This window comes from Amblyomma maculatum, chromosome 2, assembly GCF_055883805.1.
Source record: "Amblyomma maculatum isolate TAMU_Amacu chromosome 2, ASM5588380v1, whole genome shotgun sequence".
Taxonomy (NCBI): domain Eukaryota; kingdom Metazoa; phylum Arthropoda; class Arachnida; order Ixodida; family Ixodidae; genus Amblyomma; species Amblyomma maculatum.
Window position 1 is genome coordinate 150,107,575 of NC_139345.1, and position 21,229 is coordinate 150,128,803.

Here is a 21,229-nt window from a genome sequence, read left to right on the forward strand (position 1 = left end):
CTACAGCACTTTCGGAGCCTGTTCTAGTGTCCAAAATGTCATTTCCCGCTTGGCTTTATTAATTTCCACCGCTTAATGTCGCCAAAATGTTTTTCATGAAAATTAAATTTGCTGCGTAATTTCGTCAGAGCCTGTAGGGTTCACCTCGCGGTAACATACTCTTTCCCTCTGTCCACATTACCCGTCTCCATTCTTAACAATTCATTTAAAAGAGGAATTTCAACCATATACACATGTTTCCTCTCCTCCCTTTGTAAGATATATGTTGTGGTCGGAGGTTGGTTTGCATAGCTTCACTTGTCTTCAGCGGAGTCATTCTCTTGGTTGAAGTAGCAGCTCAGGCCATTCGGTAATACCGGCAGTCGAATTCAGTGGGTCTGGCATGCATTAAGAGTAATCCATACCTGGGCATTGCCTCCGCATCTTTAAAAAAAGCTACCAAGGTAGTGTATTATTCATAACAACGTCCTATCAAAGACTGTAGAGAACGCTATACAACATATGAGCTTTCGAGGGTGTAGTGTAGCATCTCACCACGTCGCGAAACACAAAAAGGAAAGACTGTCTTCTACTTATATTTTTTATTGGAATCAGGGCGGAAAAAAAAAGTATTGCACTTTAAACAAGATATTCATAAGCTTTTAGATGACATGTGGAGAAATGTGCTGACTGATGCACCAGTCAATGCTAATCATTGGCCCGTCCTAGGCTTTTTCAAAATTGGACACCAATAATACAACGCAAGACTATATTTGTACAGTGATAAATCGCGCTGCCTTCTACGAGGTACTTTGGCCAAGAGATAAAGCCAGTTGTTCTGTATCAAAACGTTTTATTGCAGGTCACTTCACGCAGGCTTAGATCCTTTCAAGGATCTCTTGTTTCTGAACGAATTGTCCATTTTGACTAGAAACATTTATGTCCGCACTTATGCAAGTCTGCCAGAATTCTTCAAAGTTCTGACAGACTCTTTGGTAATGCCATTACCATATTACTTTCACGTGCCATAACTTGCCTCAGCGAGAAGCTCTTTCTAAGCTGGTTGACTCTATCTGGGGTCCGGGAATACAACTTGACTCAGAACACACCTGCTTGCTTCAATATGTTGTAGACAACTGAGACAACTGCGGCGCAACAATAATAATGTACGGGAGAGTACGTATACACAGCGTTAAAAAAATTGATTGCTTTAATAACTACCATATTCCAGCTGAATGGTTAATTTAGCACACAGGGCGCCAAAGAACAGATCTAAAAAAGAAAAAAAAATCCCGCCCGTCCGAAAGACCAACTAAGTGAACGGTGTGGATACCAACTCTCGTGGTCGGTTAATTTTGCACGCCTTAGCCTTCCAATCAATACTGTGGACTCCAGCTTGTCCGCCTTTTAGAGCAAAGACAAATGAACTCATTGAACCGGCCGTTGAGGAAACTTTCTTTGAAACAGTCACGCACACAACACACTTGAATTAAGGCGTACATACGATACACATACCTAGGTGCTGCTAGAAAGTGGCGACTGTATCGTGAATAGCATATACAGTCTATCATCACGCAGCCTGGGCCATTCTTAGAAAGGAAAAAAAAAAAAGTCAAAACCAGAAAAAGCGGTTACAGAAGAATGTACACACATCACGTTTCAACCGCCTAAAAATTCTGCTTTCCCGACATACAACCCTGAATATTTCCTCAGAATCTCAGGTTCCCGTCAAAAAGAAAGCTAGGGCATCGAACTGAAGTGATTGCCACCAATTTCCCTGCTTCCTCTTGCGTGTAGCGTGTTTTCTCTTCTTGTCACCTCTTGAAACAGTGCATCATCGCTGACATGTTGGCTTCGTATTTAAATAACACTGGTACGTCAACCTGGCTCGCAGAATACAAACACCGAAGAGCTGTTGCCGTCGGCGGCACGGACAAACAAGGCTCAAATCCTAAACGCAGCGACTTCACAATGCTCCAGGAGAGCCGCGATCATGGCGGCTTCGAAGCGGCTACCGCGCAGCCCGTCTTGCGCACGCCGAGGCACCCTCATTGTCCGCGTCATGGCCGCATTCATACACCACCTCTTGACCGAAGCTCGGCTCACCGAAGAAGCTTACTGAGCCAGAGCGAACGCATGCCGACTGCGGCGAACTAGACGGCGGGGAAGAGGTCTGTGGAGTCGCCGAGCGCGGAGTGGTGGACCGAGGGCTGGGAGCCTCGAGAAGTTGTATTACAGTGACTGCCGACACAGAGGCAGCCCGGCTGCTACGGCGGCATCCGCAAGGATTTCCCGAAGCCAGGGACCGCCGCTTGCCGACGGACCGACCCTTGACTAATTCATCCACGAAGCAATTCTCTCCGGAGGAGGGAGACGACTGGACGGCAGGACTCGGGCCGCGTGGGTCTTCGTAATCGATGCTGTTGGAAGGCCGCCAACTTGTATCCCCCGACGAGGAGTCGTGCGAGTAGAAGGACGGCCGGTCTGAGCCTCGACCTGGAATCTCCAGCCGCGCCGTGGACATGCTGCGAAGAAACACACGCTCCAAGTTAGAGTAATTCATACAACGCGATAATCGAAGCCTTTGTATAGCTTTTCGTTTTTTAAGTATTCTTCGCCGTGCCAATAACAGATGCGGTGGACTGTTTACACGGCCACTGTTCTGCATGTGCAAAACGGCAGCATAGCTCCTTTCCGATAGTGTCATCTCCCTATTGTGGCCTCCGCAAGCCTAGTGCTCTGCAGCTAGCGTCCCCTATACGTAACAAGGGCTAAGCCCAAGAACCTGAATAAACACACTTCCTTTCTTGCTCTAGATATTGGTAGAGCATGTTATGAACCGTCCTATAACAATCGCCGAATAAGCATTCTGTTCAGCACTACATAACGCCCACGTCAATTCGTGACGCATTTGGAAATGTGCCGACCAGGCACAGCATAATAAGAATCGGGGGTTGGATGTGTTGCTGACAGCTCTTCACTTTTACCTAGAGAAGATCCCAAACTATTTATCACGAGCACGTGCCGGCAGCTAAACTGTCCAAAGTATTCCATATTCTTTCGAAAATGTAGACTACAAGGGTCTGCTCTGAAGCAACTGATGTCGCTTCAAGTGGGCCGCGTTCATTCTACAGGAGGAATGTAGATCCATATGCAAAAGACAGGGCAAATCAAGTGTAAAAGTTTGATGCTGGGTTCAGTGTTTCGTTCTTGCTCTTGTACCACTTTCAGCTTATTATCCGTATGACCACCAGGCTGCTTGCATCGTTAATTACAAAGGGCCCGATGAGGAATTTAAACCGATCTTTTTCATACGCACATATTAGTAGAAATTAAAAGAAGCGGTAGGATGCTTGGTCACTGCACACATGTGACAGAGATGACAGAAGATGAGAGAACTCCTGCGTCCCTAAAGCTGATTTTTTTTCTCGCCTCCAATGTCCGCGCCGTAGTTGAAGTCAGTATGTTCACCACTGCGCACAATGCTTGCTCCATCGTCCTAACACAGCCGGAGGCATGCTTGCCAGCTGTATCGATAAGGAATGAGAAATGCATTTGTTAGTAACGGCAAGTCACAGGCGGGATGAATATTAATTCACGCCGCAAAAGGGAAGGGAAAGACTGATGTTTACGCCAGGGCCGAGGAATATAAACCTGTGTGGAAAACCTATCTCGAACTATACGACGCAAGCATTACTCGCGCACACGGGCTCGAAACCTACACTCTAACTTCGGTAGAACTTTGCTTCTTTAATAGTTTCGAGTTGCAAATCAGCCCTAGAGTGTGAACGTTAGTGTAGGCGTTATCTTCAAGTTTTGATTATTCTTTTCTTAGGCCAAGCCTTAAGACAGGTGATGTGCACTCTGAAAACTGTGAAGAGTTTTAAATGTCGTTTATGCAGAAAACTTCTTTACGCTATTATGTAGCTCGCAAAGTGACGCCCTCTTGTGACGAGAGAGAAGCACAATAAACACAAATGGCGTAAAAACACAACTCGATCGCGAAGTGCTGCCAAGTGCATCCGTTTATGCGACAGCGATATATGTCCGCTAAGCTATGAAATAACAACTAGACAAATACTACGTCGTCAGCAAGTTGAAGCAAAAGCGACGATCCAGGCACGTTTTGCGATTCGTGGAAGACGCATAAACGTAGCTATGACAGCTAGTTTCCTTTCCATGAACATGATCGATAGCGCGCCTAATTTTATTTCCTATGATGGATGAGGTCCTGGAAAGGAACGTTCCCTCTCTTTTTTTTTCTCCCCATGACATCCGTGACAGATGTCTCGGCGAGCTGCACTCTTCTTGCAGTGCAACCCAAAACTGGTATACGTGAATGACTCATTTATTTGTTTCTCTCCTCAATACCTCTAACCTTTCAAATAAAGGCACAGGCTGGAAGAGGGAGCTACACTGAAAAAATTCAAACGTTAAAAAGACAAGAATGAAGAATAACAAGCACAGTGTGCAAAACAAAAAGAGCTTTGTAATGACCACAATTACAAGAGCAATGAAAAGACGACGCTATTCATATTGGTTTCACAGAAACTAGACCTACACGTAAAGAGATATTGCATTGATAAACTCTGCAGAAGGCCGAACAAGAAAAATGCGTGCAAATCGCACGAAGGTGGGTAAGCAACAGTCTACGCGCATGGCACTGTGACATAAAATCAGGCCAAGCATCACGTACCGAAGACGAATGCGAAACAAACACAACATATGGACATTGAAGTAGGCACGATGAATACCCGAGCCACAGCAACACGAGAAGCTACCATATCGTCGCTCTTAAACTCGTTGGTTGCATGGTTGGTTTTAAGACAAAGCATTCACTGAGCCGGTGTCGCCCTCCTTTGATTAGCGGGATGATTCAGTTTCTAACGCATGCAATTCTGCTGGTCAATTCGTCAACCTTCTTGGCATGATTTGCAGACGTGCACCGCTGTGCAGCTAGCACAGAACCGGGTTAAGTGGAGAAATATGGGAGAGGCCGTCGCCCTGCAGTGGGTATAGTCAGGCCGATGATGATAATGATGATGATGATGATGATGATGACCTCTGAGTAAGCTATTTATTCTACAAATGCTTATTCGTGCGTAGATTGCCGCAGTATAATGAATGCGCCTTCTTTCCATTGAGTTTAGATCAGCCTCTTTAACAACGTGAGTTTTTTGTTGAATTCGCATAATCACTCAGTCAGTTCTCGATATAGCGCCCCATTTGACGACATGAGCGCGTCCACGGCGATGCTTCGTTAGCCACTTCCGACTAGAATTTAGCGTGGTATCGCCTCTGTGATGTCGCCTGACTCAGGACGGCTCCTAGACATCTCCCATATTTCCTCTTCGACAGACCCCATTGGCATTGCTTTGCGCAGAGAAGATAACCAGGACACCGATGCAACTTGCACCCTTCGATCGCCCCTGATACACGGGATGCACATAGTGGACGAAGTAACTAGCTTTGAGGTACGCGAAGTACGTTTATGCACGGATCCCAGACTGAAACGCGCACAAACCTGGGCAAGGTGCTACCTGATGGGCGCAGTGTCTTTCGCGTGCCTGCAAGGGACGCACCGCCGATGCATCATCAGTACAGCGTTCGAATCAAGACTTGAAGGTTTTTGCTTTTTAAAGATCACAGTTGCCGAGGCACACCTCGCAGTTGGTAAATGGCCACCCATAACAATTAATCCAGATGCATAGAGGCTAGATATGCTTAGTGACGAAATATGCACATGTTCAGTTGCCCTCAGCAGAATCTCGTAACTTTCACAGGACTGTACTGACGCTTCTCTAGAAGCTTAGATACATTGTATCTCGTGCTATTAATCGCAGTTTTCAGAGTTCGCAGCCGTATCTTGTATAGACCCTTTACAGCGCGAGCGCATGGGCGCTGCCATATTTGATCATGTGACCCTTCCGCCATCGCTGGCCTTCAGGCCTTCTGGTTTGACGGCTTTCGGCGCGCTAGTACTCGGCTGCACGGTGCAGCGTACCCGCTATCGCTGGGGGCAACGAGCTTGTAGACAGGCAATAAATTTCATGTGAATGTCTACAGTATGTGTAGGTGCTAAAAAAATGTTTAATTTAACCACGTAGTTCATTTATTGCGTCCTCCTAAATGTCTGCATTGGCTAGAACGTTTCGACAAACCCATCAGCCGTCGACTTTTTTTTTTTTTTTTTTTTTGCTTTTTTTTTTTATCAATTCTCTCTCTAGTGCTCTTTGTGGAAAGCGTGACTTTCTGTAAAGCTGAATATATTACAAACTGATTATTCCCTCAAACTTATTTTTTTTTTTTAATTTTCTTGGGCAAAAGGCGAACGCATGCTCAGACTATGCTGGCTGAGACGCATTATGAATGTTCATTTAACATTGTGCACAATACTTACTGCTCAATATGGACGCGCGTGCAATCCCCGACAATTGATAGGATATAATTTATCTCCTGTAAACGTCCTGGCTTCAAAAGACTATTACGCTGCTTGAAGGCCGCATCAGGCGCTCAGCGGCGTTCACCCGCGCTCGGGCGAAGGTGACTGGAAACTGCACCGGAATTCAGAACGCACAGTACGCAGCCCAAGCAAGCGGGGATATAAAAAAATCTTATCATGGTAAATTTCATCATTGGCCCGTGCATTAGTTTCATAAAAGCAGCAGTTATTACATGTATTTCAGCAGTGCTTGTCTAATTAAAGTTTGGTTTTGTTTGTGCGGTGTTACGTCCCAAAGCGACTCAGGCTATGAGTGGAGGACTGCGGAAATTCCCCTCTCCTTGGGGTTCTTTAATGTGCACTGATATCGCACAAAACACGGGCGCCTGGGTTTTTGGCACCAGCGAAAAGCAGCCGCCGAGGCCGAGATTTGATCCCGCATATCCTGGGGAATAGTACCTAATTAAAGTAAGCAGATTCACTTACATGCCCACACTAACTTTCCTTCTCTGCGCAATCAATTCGTATAACTGCATAGACATTAATAGCAACGTCAAGGTACCTCTTAACGCCCTGCGAAAAAAACTCGGCAGCAGTGCAAAGACTCAATATCCAAAGCTGAGAAAACGTCAGGGTCGTTCTCGCATTGCCATGGCCACTGCCGGTGCTAAAACGAGCTGGGGCGTGAGGTATAGCCATTCTCTTCAATTCACAGGCGCTTTCTTGTCCCAGAAAAGAGCATGAACTCGTGATACATCTCCCAGAAAAACGGTTGCCTAGGCCATGATGTGCACCTTATGTAGAAAGCGTCTTCTGTTCTTCCGCCAATAAACAACAGGGTCATTAGCGTTACCTCCTCGCAGAATACTTCGATAAGACAGATGACACCTGCATCAAAGCAGCGCTGTTTAAAAGTCAGCTGGTATTCTTACACAAGATACACAGCAGCAGTTAGCACTGCGCGCCGATGCGTTCCGAAGGCCAGCAATGACGGCCGTCCTGGTGGCGCCACCTGTTAGGGAAGAGTTGAACTACTCGCTGTAAACGGTCTATACGGGACCGGCTTCCAGGCTTTAGTTTGTTTCTTTTTTTAATCTGTGCTCGCAACCCGTAACTTTCGCAACAGCCGTTGTAGACTCATGGCGAACCGTGAAAAGTATCGGCTTACAGGAAGCAGTAGCCACATGCATGATCGAGGCAATTGGTGCGCTCGCGAACTCGCAACCTGCCAGAGGAATGGCCGTGTATCTGCTGAGTGCGATCCTGAGAACTATAAAACGCTCTAATGTGGAACTAAGCCATTAAGTTCATTGAGCATTGAATGCAATTCCATTCGCTTCACACTAGCATTTTACTCTTTGTATTGCTTGCTTGCTGAAAATTCCAGGTTAAAGCTATATACGTAGATCATGTGTCCAAGCAAATGTAACCTAGATTTTAAAACTCGTAGAGTCCCCTCTTCTCGTGAAACCAACTGAGAGGAGTTGAGTGTCAGCTGACTTATACTGCACTTCCGGTTTTTCAAAGTTGACAGATTAGTAAAAACTAATACCGAACTTCTCATCTAATGGTTTCAGGAACGAAGTGCGAATACAGATTTGTAGATCGTCTCCAAAAACAGCTGTCTACAATGCTTTCATCGAGGTACAATTTACGTAGACCTATCATCGGCCTTCAGAAGAAGCTCTCGTGTGATCAGCTGCCCGCTCAAATCTGTCGCTCAGTGCGCACGCAAATCGCCATCATTTAGAGCACTCCAGAGAAAAGCAAATCTTCTTGGGCGCTGAATCGGCACCGCTGTCACGTGGTAGACATTTTTATTGACCGAGCTATCGTCTTAAGCATACACGGTAGTAATTGAAGCTAGAGAGCTTTAGCTTACCGTGATCCGCCAGCGCGCGTTCCACTGTGCATGCCCAGACCCCCCTTGACGCCGATAGATGGCGCCACATACTGGATGTCGGCACACAGCCTTGCCGCGTCGGAACCAATCAGCTTGAGCGTCCCGCCCACGCGCGGTAGAGAGTTACGGTGGCGGATCGCGGATCACGGTAAGCTAAATCTCTCTATCGTACATAAATTACTTTTCTGGTAATTCACAGTGTGTTTAATTACTTTTAGTGCCCAGCCTAACAATTTATTAACGTCAGAAATTACTTGAAACCAGTAATTTGGCAGTAAATGTAGGTTCATTATTGATATAAACAGCGCGAACACGAAAACAAGGGACAAGAAACAAGAAGGCCACAGTACATGCGCTGTACTGTGGCTTTCTTGTTTCTTGTCCCTTGTTTTCGTGTTCGCGCTGTTTATATCAATAATGAATAAGTACCAACTCGCCCAACAAAGTATCTTAGTAAATGTAGACATTTAATTTCGAAATCCCTTTTAATAAAACGCACCTCAACTCTTTCTGTCGGCACAACTTTGAGCCCCCGGTAAGGCGCGTGAAAAGCTGTAACCAAGCGCGGAAAGCCTGAATCAGCGAACGGAATCGGCAGCAACAGAAATTAAAAAATGCAGCCGCATCTGAAACCACTCGTGCCTTTTCTATTTCGGTCACTGCGTGCTGGTGTCCAGGCAAACCTGCACGAGTCGCGACCATTACCCAAGCAGAAAAGTTTAAGGCGCCGGTGAGCCCCCGATGGAACATATGGTACTCAATGAAGTTCAAAGCTAGTCTGGAGCGCGCAGTGGTACTCCCTAGGTTGCGTAGGCGAAGGGCACAGTGGTACCTGGTTAAACACGTCGTCATGGGGTGACGGGTGGAGTACGCGTAAATGTATTTAGCACTAACGTTACCAAACATAAGCTGTCGCGGTCGATTTACTAAAACACTAAAGCAATAAATAACCTGCTTCAGGGGTTTGGAGCTGTTTAGGGATAGCTTTTCTTGCCGTCGCTAAACGTCGTGCTGCTCTTGGGCTGCAAGGCATTCAGTTCGCACCAAGATTGTCTCCAGCAGAATTAAAGTTTAATATAAATAATTAAATTAAATTAAATTAAAAAAGAAGTTTAAATTAAAGAATTAAATAAGCTGTTTTGTTGCTGTAGTCTCGCTTTTGTATGTTGCGTGCTATAGAGGATAGAAAAAGGAGCAAACATTTGGCTCGGCGGGAATTTTTCCAGAAGGTGAAAGAATGTTCGCGTCGTGTTTTTAGAGCACTTGGTATGCCCCTTTCACTGTTTGGTTTAGTTTTTGTAAGCGCAAAATACAAAACGTCATTCAGGAGCAATCGCTTTAATACTGGGAAGTTATTTCAAAAGGTTTTCTGTAATTGTTAATATAGTTTAATAATAATTGGTGGACTTTTAGGGCAGTGGTTATGAAAGTAATTTATTTACATTTCAAAAGTAATTTTGCCGTGCATGTTTAAGGCCTTAGAAAACATACTTTGCAAACACCCTAGCTTGGTGCTGAAACCTCTGTAAGCCATTATTCAGGGTGACCTACAACTTTCTTCCCCAAACCAACAATAGAAAGGACGGATAATCAGTATTAAGTATACCTACGCGCTGTTCCTTCAGGCGTTGAATACCAAGACTTCTTTCCTATGACTCAAGACAAACCCCGCGAACTATATCACAATAACAAGAAACGATGCGTGCTGCTCAAAGAGATAATAGAATGATTTTCGTAGCCGCTGAAGCCTTGTGTTGTAGTTTCTTTTATTTATTTTTTTCGAAGACGCAAAGTATGCGCGCAGTGTGCTGCGGCAGCAATGATGCATGAGGTACCGCGCCCACACGATAAACTATATATAGCGGGAACGGTTATCCGTCAAATGGCAAGTATATCATAACTCTTAATTAGTATAGTTATATCTTCCATGCGGAAATAACGGCCTTGAATAATTTATTTATTTCCAAAACCTGCCCAAAAAGCTGCAGGCCTTTGATAAACAACCTTCAGATTAAAATAGACGATTGAAAATCGCGCTGACCTTTCAGCCAGATATTGAGAACAACCCCCTGCCTCCTCCCCCCCCCCCCCCCTGCTTTTTTCTTTTCAACGTCCGCTCATGCAAGCCATCGCTCGCTTTGAAACAAAATTAAAATAACAAAAAGGCGCACACAATTACAAAAAAAAATTTAGCGATGCTTGAATGCAATTTCTACCTTCTAAAGATAGCGCAAACAAAATTTAAGGTGAATACTTCTATCACGAACGAGAGAAGTGGCCCTATTTGGCTGTGCATGGTGTGTTTTCGACGCGCTAATTCCTTTACAAAATTACCGTCCCGTGAAGGAATTAGCGCGTCAAAAGCGTCACATTCATTAAGCTCTACGAGGATTAATGTGTGCGTATGACAGTGAACTTTTTGAGTGACGTGTCTTAATGAAAGCAGAGAGAGGAGGCTGATTACCAGACACCAGCTTTCTTCTTTATTCTTCACTCCCGGTATAAAACGGAGGCTGATGAAGGCTCCATGAAAGGCAGGGGAATTCAGCGCTAATGCAAACTGCGGTGGCCCCTCAAAAAACCACGACTGTCAAAGACTTTGCTTGACACTGCACTTGGCTTGCGGGATTGAATCATGGTCATATTTATTACAATTAATATGCGCTGTCACGACATCGGTCGCAATGTAGGTAGCATGTCAAAAGTGAAAGAACGCCAACAAAATGTTGCTCTTAACACTTGTAGCAACAATCCTTTGATTGGCGTCGGTTTCATGGTTTCATTTGGGCGTCAGCCTGCCCGACCAATCGATATATCGTCCCATCTTACGTTGTACAAAGTAGGCAGCGATCCGGAGCTGCCAGCGACTGTCACCATGCGTATTCAGCGCCTTTTGAGGGGCCTAGCCGTGTCAGGGGTGCTTGCATTTACATCCCTCATAACGCTCATTTCCTATGTCTTCTTATGCTGCAATGTGCAGGAGCAGTAATGCATTTCGTAATTGTGCTATGCGCCGCGCGAATACGCCTTCACCCTCGAGAAAGGAAAACATGCGGACGGCGATGGCCAGCCGGTTTTTGATAAACGAGCTGCCGAGATCCACAAGACACAGCGGTCGATGACATCTCTTAGAGAGGCGCCTTCTTTTGCAAAGGACAGCTTTATCATTCAGATGAACGGCGTAATGTGATAACGTCGTCTGCGCGTAGACTTTACTAACGAACACTTCTTAGCTGAATTCTTCAACCTTTGTTAACTAAACTAAGGCGAAATTACCTTTTCCGCTTAGAGAAGTACTCAGCCAAAAGAAGCTTGCAGGAGCATCACACTTGCTTCATGTACGCAGAATAAGCCCTATTATGGCATCTAGTACACAAAGGCGACGAGTGCAAAGATGAACGGTGTCATTTTTGGCACTTTATTAAATACAAACTTGTAAAGAGTGTAGTGTGGTAATTCGTATAGTGTGGTAACTACAGGAGTAATAAAATTACGTTAGTTTGCCCTCATATGCGTTGAAGAAGAACCACTCAGATTGAATTCGCGACCAATAAAAAAAGACGTCAACAATTTAAGTGGCCTTCAGAGTCCTCAATAAGCTTCACTGCGTTTTCATGTGTGTCTTTGATGTCCAGGAGCAACCACAAATCTAGGCATTCAGACTAATGGAGTTGAGAAAATATTGCGGTTGCGCCATGTTGCAAATGTAGAGCACTGGAGTCGTAATCTTCCTACAATACCTGAATATATTTGACACCGGTCTGGGTATCATACCATTCTTGTCAATAGCACACGCTACAAATTCCTGGAAGCGCAATTTGCAGTGAATCTGGACAACATCATTACGATCTAGGCATGAATATGGCAACATTTATAATCAAAAGATCGCCGGATTCCCAGTCACGAACAACTACGCTGCGGACGCCTCCACAACATCTAAAACCAAAGAATGTATTGGTACCTTTAGGGATGTAACCGACAACCTGAAGAAAGACCGAAGATATATCCGCCACCGGTTAGATCCCTCAGTAAAAAGGAATCGTACGACTGTAGAAGACTCCAAGCTCGAAATTTCTTTTCGCCCCTGTGGAGGAGTTGGACGGGTGCCAGAGGGGGGAAGAGGGACGGTGCAGAAACCGAAATTTGTAAATTTTGCGGCCACGTGGCAACATTAGATCATATAATATGGAGATGCGTTCGTGCCCCAGGGCGCAACGCGATTAAAACTAGCGATGAATGGGAGACCACGCTAAGAAGCTCCGACGAAAAAACGCAGCGATTCGCCGTCCGCCTGGCGGCCGAGGCGGAAGACCTCTTCTCCTAGACGGGGCCGGGTGTCCTCTGGCCGCGGTGCGACAGACTGCCTCCCCGGACGCGGCTGCTGCACCATATTCGGCGGAAATAAATGTTCTTCTTCCTCCTCCTACACCAAAGCTCACAGCATAACTTACAACAGGGCAGAATATGCCGTATACCTCTTAAAGAAGAGGCCCCAAGCTAAGGGTATTTCCTACCGTGAAACCACTGCGACGAATATTGTCTGTAACTATATCCGCACAGCCTCTAGTGAAATGAGGTTTCAAGCATCTAAAGTTAGAAGAGGTACGCGAAGTGTCACCTTAAGTAATGCCACCCTGCGGTGCCACTATCTACGTCGACAGACTTCTGATGGAATGCACGGGAGAACGGTTTGAAAGTTTTAAACGTGTAAAATTTTATATAATTTAAATTTTACATAATGTCACCCACAGTTCCACCGTACATAAGCCTTTGACTATGTCAACGTCACCACGCTTTTGATGGAGTGCGCGGGGCAACAGTTTAAACTATTTAAGTGCCTAAAATTCGCGCGCCAAACTCCAAACGGGGTGTGTATTCCCAGGTATTTTCAGAATGACTACCTAATTAGAGCTCCCGAATAATTGACGCGACTTTGCCTTGAGCTCGAAATATGGCCTAATAAGGCTACCAGAATATATGAAATAACATGGATGCATTGTTTCCAAGGCGCTGTAATTACTATGCCGTATTGTCCTGGGCGTAACATAAGATTTCATGCAAAACAAACCGCTGTCCATGGGAACTAATGTCACTTTTGCAGATTACGTCTGTGGGAAGAAAAGTGAAAAAAATAGCGCGATGAATAATTGCTTGCGGTTTTTATGAGCTGAGCAAAGCTACGAGGCTTGCTATGATGCAAAGGCCAAAGTTAATCAGCGATGCATAATATAAAATATCTCCAAATATATTGGCGAGTTTCATAAAATCAACGCCACACTACTGGAGGCACAGCCACTTAGACCAGGGAGGACATCACCGTAATCAGCCGGATTATAGCCACTGCAACGCAAAAGCTTCTCCCACATTACTAAAATTAACTCGGTCCTGTGCTAGCTGCATCCGCTTGACCCCTGCGAACTCCTTAACTTCATTTTAATTGTTCATTTTCTATCACTCGAACTGCCACTGCTGTCATCGTCGACTTTACGGGTAGCGAAGCCCATGCGGTTATTGCAAACAGCATTTTTTTTTCGCCACCCACGTTTTTTTTAAGACAAAGGTTGAATAAACATTTCTTCATTCATTCATTCATTCATCCATCCCCCCACCTAACTTTTTGCCTCCCTCTGCTACGCTTTCCTTCCATGGCATCCAATTTGTTACCCTTCGCGACCATCGGTTATCCTCTATTCGCACTATATGTCCTGTCTATGCCGATTTCTGCTTCTTGATTTCGACTACAATGTCACTAACTCGAGTTATTTCGCTGACCAACTCTGCACACTTCCAGTCTCTTAATGTTACACCTACCATTTTCCGTTCCATAGCTATCTGCGTTGTCCTTAGTTCAAGTGCGACCCTATTCGTTAGCCTCCATGTTTCAGCCCCGTAAGGGCGTACAGGTAAGATACAACTATATGTGCTTTCTTGCGCGACAGCGGTAAGCTGGTAGTAATAATATTCAAGTGCTTGCCAAATGCGCTCCATCCTAATCTTATTATCCTGGTTATTTCACTTTCATGGTCCTGATCTGCGGTTACTACCTGTCCTAAGTATACATATTTGTTCATGATTAAACTGCACGAAAAAAAAAACACGGACAGAGACAGAAAGCACGTACACACATTGAGCGCAGAACTTCCAACTTTATTCGAAAAACAGTTCAAATATGCCTTTTATACGCTCTAAACAACCACCACATGACACAGCAGGGATAAAAAGCAGATAAAATTGACAGCTACGTGTAGATAATGCGCGAACTCGCCAGAGATCCAATCTAAACTACACTAGTGTGTGCAATCTTACGCACCATTGAACCTTGATAAAAGGATAAAAAGGGATCGGAGGAATAAAAATTCTCGAATTGAAGATAATACCAATACCACGAATGAGGGCATCAACAAAGCGCTGTATTAAAAGAGAAACTTACTCAGCAAAATGGGAAGAGACGCGGAACCGACAGTAATAACAGAAAACGATGAAGGTGCAAAGCCACTAAAAGACGTAAGCTGAAAATAATTAAAAACTGAAAAAAAAAAAGCCACCGAGGCTAAAAACTGCGAAACTGAGAGTGAAAGATGGAACCAATAAAAAACAAAGGTAAAGGCGACGCTAGCAATGAAAAGACAAAAACCAGGCTAAAATTTATGAAGAATGGAAAGAACAATAACAAGAGTACAGCGGCGGTTTTAAAATGGACGGTGTAAGGTGTTTCTTTCTAAAAACAAGATTTCTTTATCAGAAAGCATAATGGACGGTGTGCTCACACAAATCTTCGAATTCTTTGCGATTAGGAACGCCTCAATTATCTCCCTTTCCGTTTTGGTTCTAGCCGAGGAACTACGTGCTTTCGAGAAACGGGTGACAATCAGTTTTTTCGCACTTCTTACAATGTGAAGCTAAATTTCCTCCTGAGTTGGTAGAAAGATTGCGAACATGTTCAGCCGGCCTCTCATTGAAACATTGCCCTGTTTGACCGATGTACAGTCGGGCGCGGTTTGAAGGTTATCGCGCGAGCGTCGACCAGCCTTGCACTCCAGGCACCTGGCAGCCGGTTTTGGAACAGGAAAAATCATGATTTCGCACTCTTCTCTCCCTCGTTCGCTGTTCCATACAACAACCATCACCCCCGCGACAAACGCACCGCCCTCTCTCTCTATTTTAAGCTTTCCATTTGTTGCGATAAAGTGTCCAATTTCAGATAATACCGAAGAATACGTCGTGCGCAAAACGATCACTGCCTGTTCGCAGAACCAAACGAAAAAAAAAAGTGATGTCCCATTCCCATCAGGGAGTGAAGGCTGCTAAAAAAACAGCAAAAAGAATGAGGGAAGCTGGCCTGATACCTCTCTCGCCACGGCAGAGAATTCTGGGCCATGGCGCTGTTCATGTTCCCGGTCGACGCTCGAGCGATAACCTTCTAATCGCGCTCGACTGTACGTCTTGCCTCTGTACGTCTTGACTGATGTACGTCTTGAATTTACACCCTCCCATACCTGTTGGCCATACAGCCCCGGAATGAACAAGCAATTACTACCCTTTACAGTGCACATTCGAAAAGTAATGCTTGTTGGGCGAGTTGGTGGTTCATGATGGTAAAACACCGCGTAATACGAAGGACGAAGAAGGAACACACAGACGAGACACATTCAAAGTTGATTAAAAGAGCAGTTGATCCCCTTGCCTACCGTCCGGCATTAAAAAAGTCATGTGAGCACAGAATGGGTTCAAGTCTTAACCTTCAGATTGAGAGGTTGTATGCTGCTAGGTATCCGCCGCAACTGATAGCCTGTGTTTGGGAAAGTCTGCTACAGAGGATGAAGAATACGAACCGCCAAACGAACGGAGGTCGAAAACCAGTGTGTGTTATGCTTGACCTGCACCGAGTGTCTCACAATATAAACAAAGTGGCATGAAGATACGGCGTCAGACTCGTGTTTGCGGCGCCGTCTAAGGTCGCTAAACTGTGTGCAATCATGAACCGACACAGCAAAAATTTTATTTATTTATTTATTTATTTATTTGATACTGCCAACTGCCTCTTGGCAGTCCAAGCAGGAGTGAGTAAGTACAGTCGGCACTACAAATCAAGGTAAACAAGAATGTGAGTGACAAGAAAACATAAGGAAATGACTTGCAATACAGATGCGCCTCAAATCACAGCCTTGAGTACACTGAATGTGCCTGAGGGGTTATTTACCAGATGCCATTATCCTGTGGCAAGACGTACATCGGTCAAACAGGGCGATGTTTCAATGAGAGGCCGGCTGAACATGTTCGCAATCTTTCTACCAACTCAGGAGGAAATTTAGCTTTACATTATAAGAAGTGCGAAAAAACTGATTGTCACCCGTTTCTCGAAAGCACGAAGTTCTTCCTCGCTGCGGCTAGAACCAAAACGAAAAGGCAGATAATTGAGGCCTTCCTAATCGCAAAGAATTCGAACAATTGTGTGAGCACACCGTCCATTATGCTTTCTCATAAAGAAATCTCGTTTTTAGAAAGGAACGCCTTAAATCGTCCATTTTAAAACCGCACCTGTACTCTTATTGTTTTTTCATCCTTCATAGATTGTATCCTCGTTTTTGCCTTTTCATTGCTCGCGTCGCCTTTACCTTTGTTTTTTGATGTCTCCTTCTTTCGCTCTCAGTTTCACAGTTTTTTGCCTCGGTGGTTTTCTTAGTTCTTAGTTGTTTTCAGCTTAGGTCTTTTAGTGGCTTTGCACCTTCATCGTTTTCTGTTATTACTGTCGGTTCCGCGTCTCATCCCATTCTGCTGAGTAAGTTTCTCTAGTAATACAGTGCTTTGTTGATGCCCTCATTAGTGGTTTGGTATTATCTGCACTTTCAGGATTTTTCCTTTTTTCCTTTTATCAAGGTTCAGTGGTGCGTAAGATTGCACACACTAGTGTAGTTTAGATTGGGGCTCTGGCGGATTCGCGCATTATGTACACGTAGCTGTCAATCTTATCTGTTTTTGATACCGGCAGTGTCATGTGGTGGTTGTTCAGAGCGTATAAAAGGCATGCTCGAAGCGTTTTTCGAATAAAGGCTGGAAGTTCTACGCTCGATTTGTGTACGTGTTTTCTGTCTCTGTCCGTGTTTTTGCTTTCGCGCAGTTTAATCATGAACGACAAACAGCAACATCCCGCCAGAAAACCCTTCATGTATACATGTTCGCCTACCTATTGTGAACTGCTGTTTCTTGCCGTGGCTGTTAAGCGTTACCTTGGTCTTCTGAATATTAATTTTTAGGCCCATCTTTTTGCTTTTTCTGTCTAGGTAGGCAATCAATCAATTATGTCGCTTCGAGGACTGCTCTATTGTCAGAAAGTTTCGTGGGGACACTAAGGGTATCTCGTCGGAGCTTTGTTGTGAAATATACATCTCACTAATTTGCCGGCGAACGCGCTCAAGAATAGGCTATACGCATAAATAGGAAAACTGAAGGCTGCACAGCCGTGGCTTTAGTTCAGTCGGTAGAGAACCGAAAGCGCAATTGCAAGGCCCTGCTTTCAGATGCCATGACCGATATTCAACTAGTTTTTTTTCGTCTAATTTCTGATTACCTGATTACCGCATTTATCAACAAAAATAAAATTCTCAAGGACAGCTTCAAGTTGGTACACAGCAAGCAGAAACAAAAATTCCTGTGAAAATGGAATAATAAAATAACATGCACCTAATAAACCCACCATATAAGAATGGAAATAATGATGCCATCAGGAATGCCTCATTGCAGTCATTTTATGTCGACTGCACGTAGGTACACACAGCTTCATTATTAAGAAGCAGGTGAGACAGGCACGCGGGCTATGTGGATGAGAGATGACCATAATCCACATTTTATGCTCATGCAAAATATTTGAGCACTTGGGAATAAAAACTTTCCACATTTTTAGGCACACATTCCATTTCATCTCAGCCCACTTATCGGAACGATTCCCTCGTCAATAGTTTATGGGAATTTTTGCAGCTAATAGCAAGACGAGCACAAAGCATGGAGGAACGAGTAGGACAAACAAGTAGTGAGCAGCAACATTATTCTGATAATTTTCGAAATGCATCATGTATAACCGTAGAAAAACTGCCACCAGGAGGAAAAATAAGTGGGATGTACAAAAATATAAGTTTATATATAGGAAAGCCTAGCCCATGATTAACATAAAGAGTAACATGACGTAAGTTTGAAAAAATAATAAGCTAGTGGCAAACACTGGGAATGAATCAACAAAATTCCCAATTCTTAACGAGCTTAATTGGCCAAAAAGCAAGCGCAAGAACATCTTTCAAAATACCTTTTTTAAAACGCAGTTGAGTACACGAGACAATCAAAAAATGGTGGGCTGGTTGATTTAGTGTATTTAACATCCCAAAGCGACTGAGGCTATGAGAGATGCCGTAGTGAAGGCCTGTGGAATTTTCGACCGCCTGGGGTTCTTTAACGCGCACCAACATCGCACAGCACAAGGGATCCTCGCTTTTCGTCTCCGTCGAAAAGCGAACGCCGTGGCCGGGATTCGATCCCGCATCCTTGGGCACAGAGGGCGAGCGCTCTACCCACTGCACCACCACGGCAGGCAGATAGCGAAAAAAGAAAGGGTAAGCGTGAAGGAATGGAAACTGATGCAGATGTCCGAACAAAATCGGAAGCCCGCGAGTAACACGGCAAAACAAAAACCAACAATGGTTCAAACAATGCGGCTGATATGGGTATGTAGACTAAAAGCGAATGATAATTACGAGATACAAAAGGGCCATAGTGTGAAAAGTTAGAATCTAGCTAAACAAGCGAGAAAACTAGACGAAAAGCAAAGGAAAATATCAAATGACGGCATGCAAAGAGTGCCATAAAATCAGATAACAATCTAACTAAAGAAGCGAGAAAACCAGACGAAAAACAAAGGAAAATATCACATGACGGCATGCAAAGAGTGCCAATAAAATCAAAGATAAAATCCGGTAATACCAGTGATGAATAAAGTTTCTTTGCTCGAAAGAAAAGCATAGTCTGCGCTGACGCAGCCATCCTTGAGCTTCGTGATCAGGGCGGCTGCCTCTACACCGCGTGTAAGCTTACTATTGCATCTTTTCAGAATGGTTGTCTGTTCAAGAACAAGGGAACATTTTCTATTGCTGTCGCATTTGCAACAATGCACTGCCAGGTTTATGGATGATGAACCTGAAAGTTGATTGCTCTGCTGTGCTGTGCTTACAGATACATCGGCCGGTTTGGCCGATGCAAGCCTTAATGACGCAAGGTAGTGGAAAAGAGTTTGCGACATCTTTTGACGGAGTTCTAGTGCCCTGTGGTACATCCAGTGTTTTTCTTCGTCGTTTGCTTTACCATGCCATGAAGTCTAGATAGGCAACGAGGGACTGAAAAGACCACGTGAACCCCTACCTTCTTGCCAATCTTCTTAAGGCGATAAGAAACCTTGTGCATAATATGGAATTATTGCTGCCTTGTTTCGCTGTTGGACTTCATCTGAGGTGTCTGTTTGTTTGGCATTTTTTCGCCATTTTTCCAGCGGCAGAAAAAACGATCCTGCGGGTATCCCGACTGCATTAGCCCGCACACTTAGGCTGAAAAGTTATCCTGAAGTTTGTGCTCACATGGCTTCGCCGAGAATTATTAAAACTACAGTGTACAATGATCCGTTTTACAGTGAGCACCACCATGTGCAAATGTGAGTTTCTTGTGCCTGGGCTCGAATGTGCAGCACACATGATCAGGTGTGAAACACATCAGCTCGAGAAAGCGTATCTAATTATTGTCTGGCACTTCTTGAGCCAATTCGTATAGTGGCAGTGTCGTCATAAACACTGTCAGAACTTGAGACCCCTCACGTAATATGACTTCGTTATTGCAATCTAAGAGGACTAGGTATCATCCACGAGCCGGAAGATCTTTAGAACGCGTGAATATCAAAGCACTCAAGAGTTCTTTCATACATAGCGAGGTAAAGGTCATTGAGAACGGGAGAAATGCATGATCCTATACAGATCCCCTGCTTTTGATTAAAACTAGACCCATTCCACTCTGCAAAGGTTGATTTGAGGTAAACCGACAATTTAAAAAACTTGAACACGCATTCGTTCAGAAAACTACAGTTCCGTGGTTGTAATTAGAATCACGAACGCACGGTATTGAATAGAATAAATATTTCACATCGATGGAGAATCAGCAAAAAGCCTTGCTTTATTGTCTATCAAGAACCTGATTCCTTCTGCGTTTTTCATCTGAAAAGGGTCGTTAACAGGAAGCAGGTTGAGCTTGCCCTGCAAATATTTTACAACATCTTTATGCCAGGTCATCTTTTCGACAGACCATTACGCGCGGACGGCATCCTATCTTGTGTGCTTTTATTGTGGAAAACATTTCCGAACTGGCCTTTTTTCTGACTTCTGTTGCTCGAGAAAGCTTGTCTGGAATCAACCGCTCGCACAATTTTTTTGCGGTATTTCTTATCTTGGACACTGAAGCATCGGAGTATTTAAAAAAGGCTGACTAGACAACTTCCGCCGCTTTCGAGAAGTATCGTACATACGTTCTGGAAGAATCACACACCTTCCCTGCTTGTCGGCAGTTGACAATTTCTTCACTGCCAAATACGAAATCGTTTTCTTATACAGGAACTTAATCCCTTTAGCGCTGCATCGCTTCACCAATTTACGCCGTCAGCAATACATCGTTCAGCTTCACCCTGGGGTGAAGTTTTTTTGCTATATCATGCATTCACTTGCGGTTTTAAAACAGTTTTTTTAACGTTTTTTGCGCTTCTACTTGCTTTTGGTCAATTAAGCTCGGCCAATTAAACTGAGAATTTTGTTTATTTACTGACAGCGTTTTCCACTGGCTTATAATTTTTTCGAACTTGCGTCATATTACTACCCCCCATATGT

At 44.4% G+C, this 21,229-nt stretch overlaps 1 protein-coding gene across 1 annotated transcript in view; it reads right to left on the reverse strand.

The window, feature by feature from the left end:
- Positions 1-567: 567 nt before the first annotated feature.
- LOC146200163 (uncharacterized) overlaps positions 568-21,229 on the reverse strand; it is a 93,597-nt gene continuing 72,935 nt past the window's right edge. Inside the window, exon 4 of the mRNA XM_084595391.1 lies at positions 568-2,504. Coding sequence (XP_084451517.1) covers positions 1,991-2,504 — 514 coding nt within the window. The 3' untranslated portion in view covers positions 568-1,990. The remainder of the gene's footprint in view (positions 2,505-21,229) is intronic.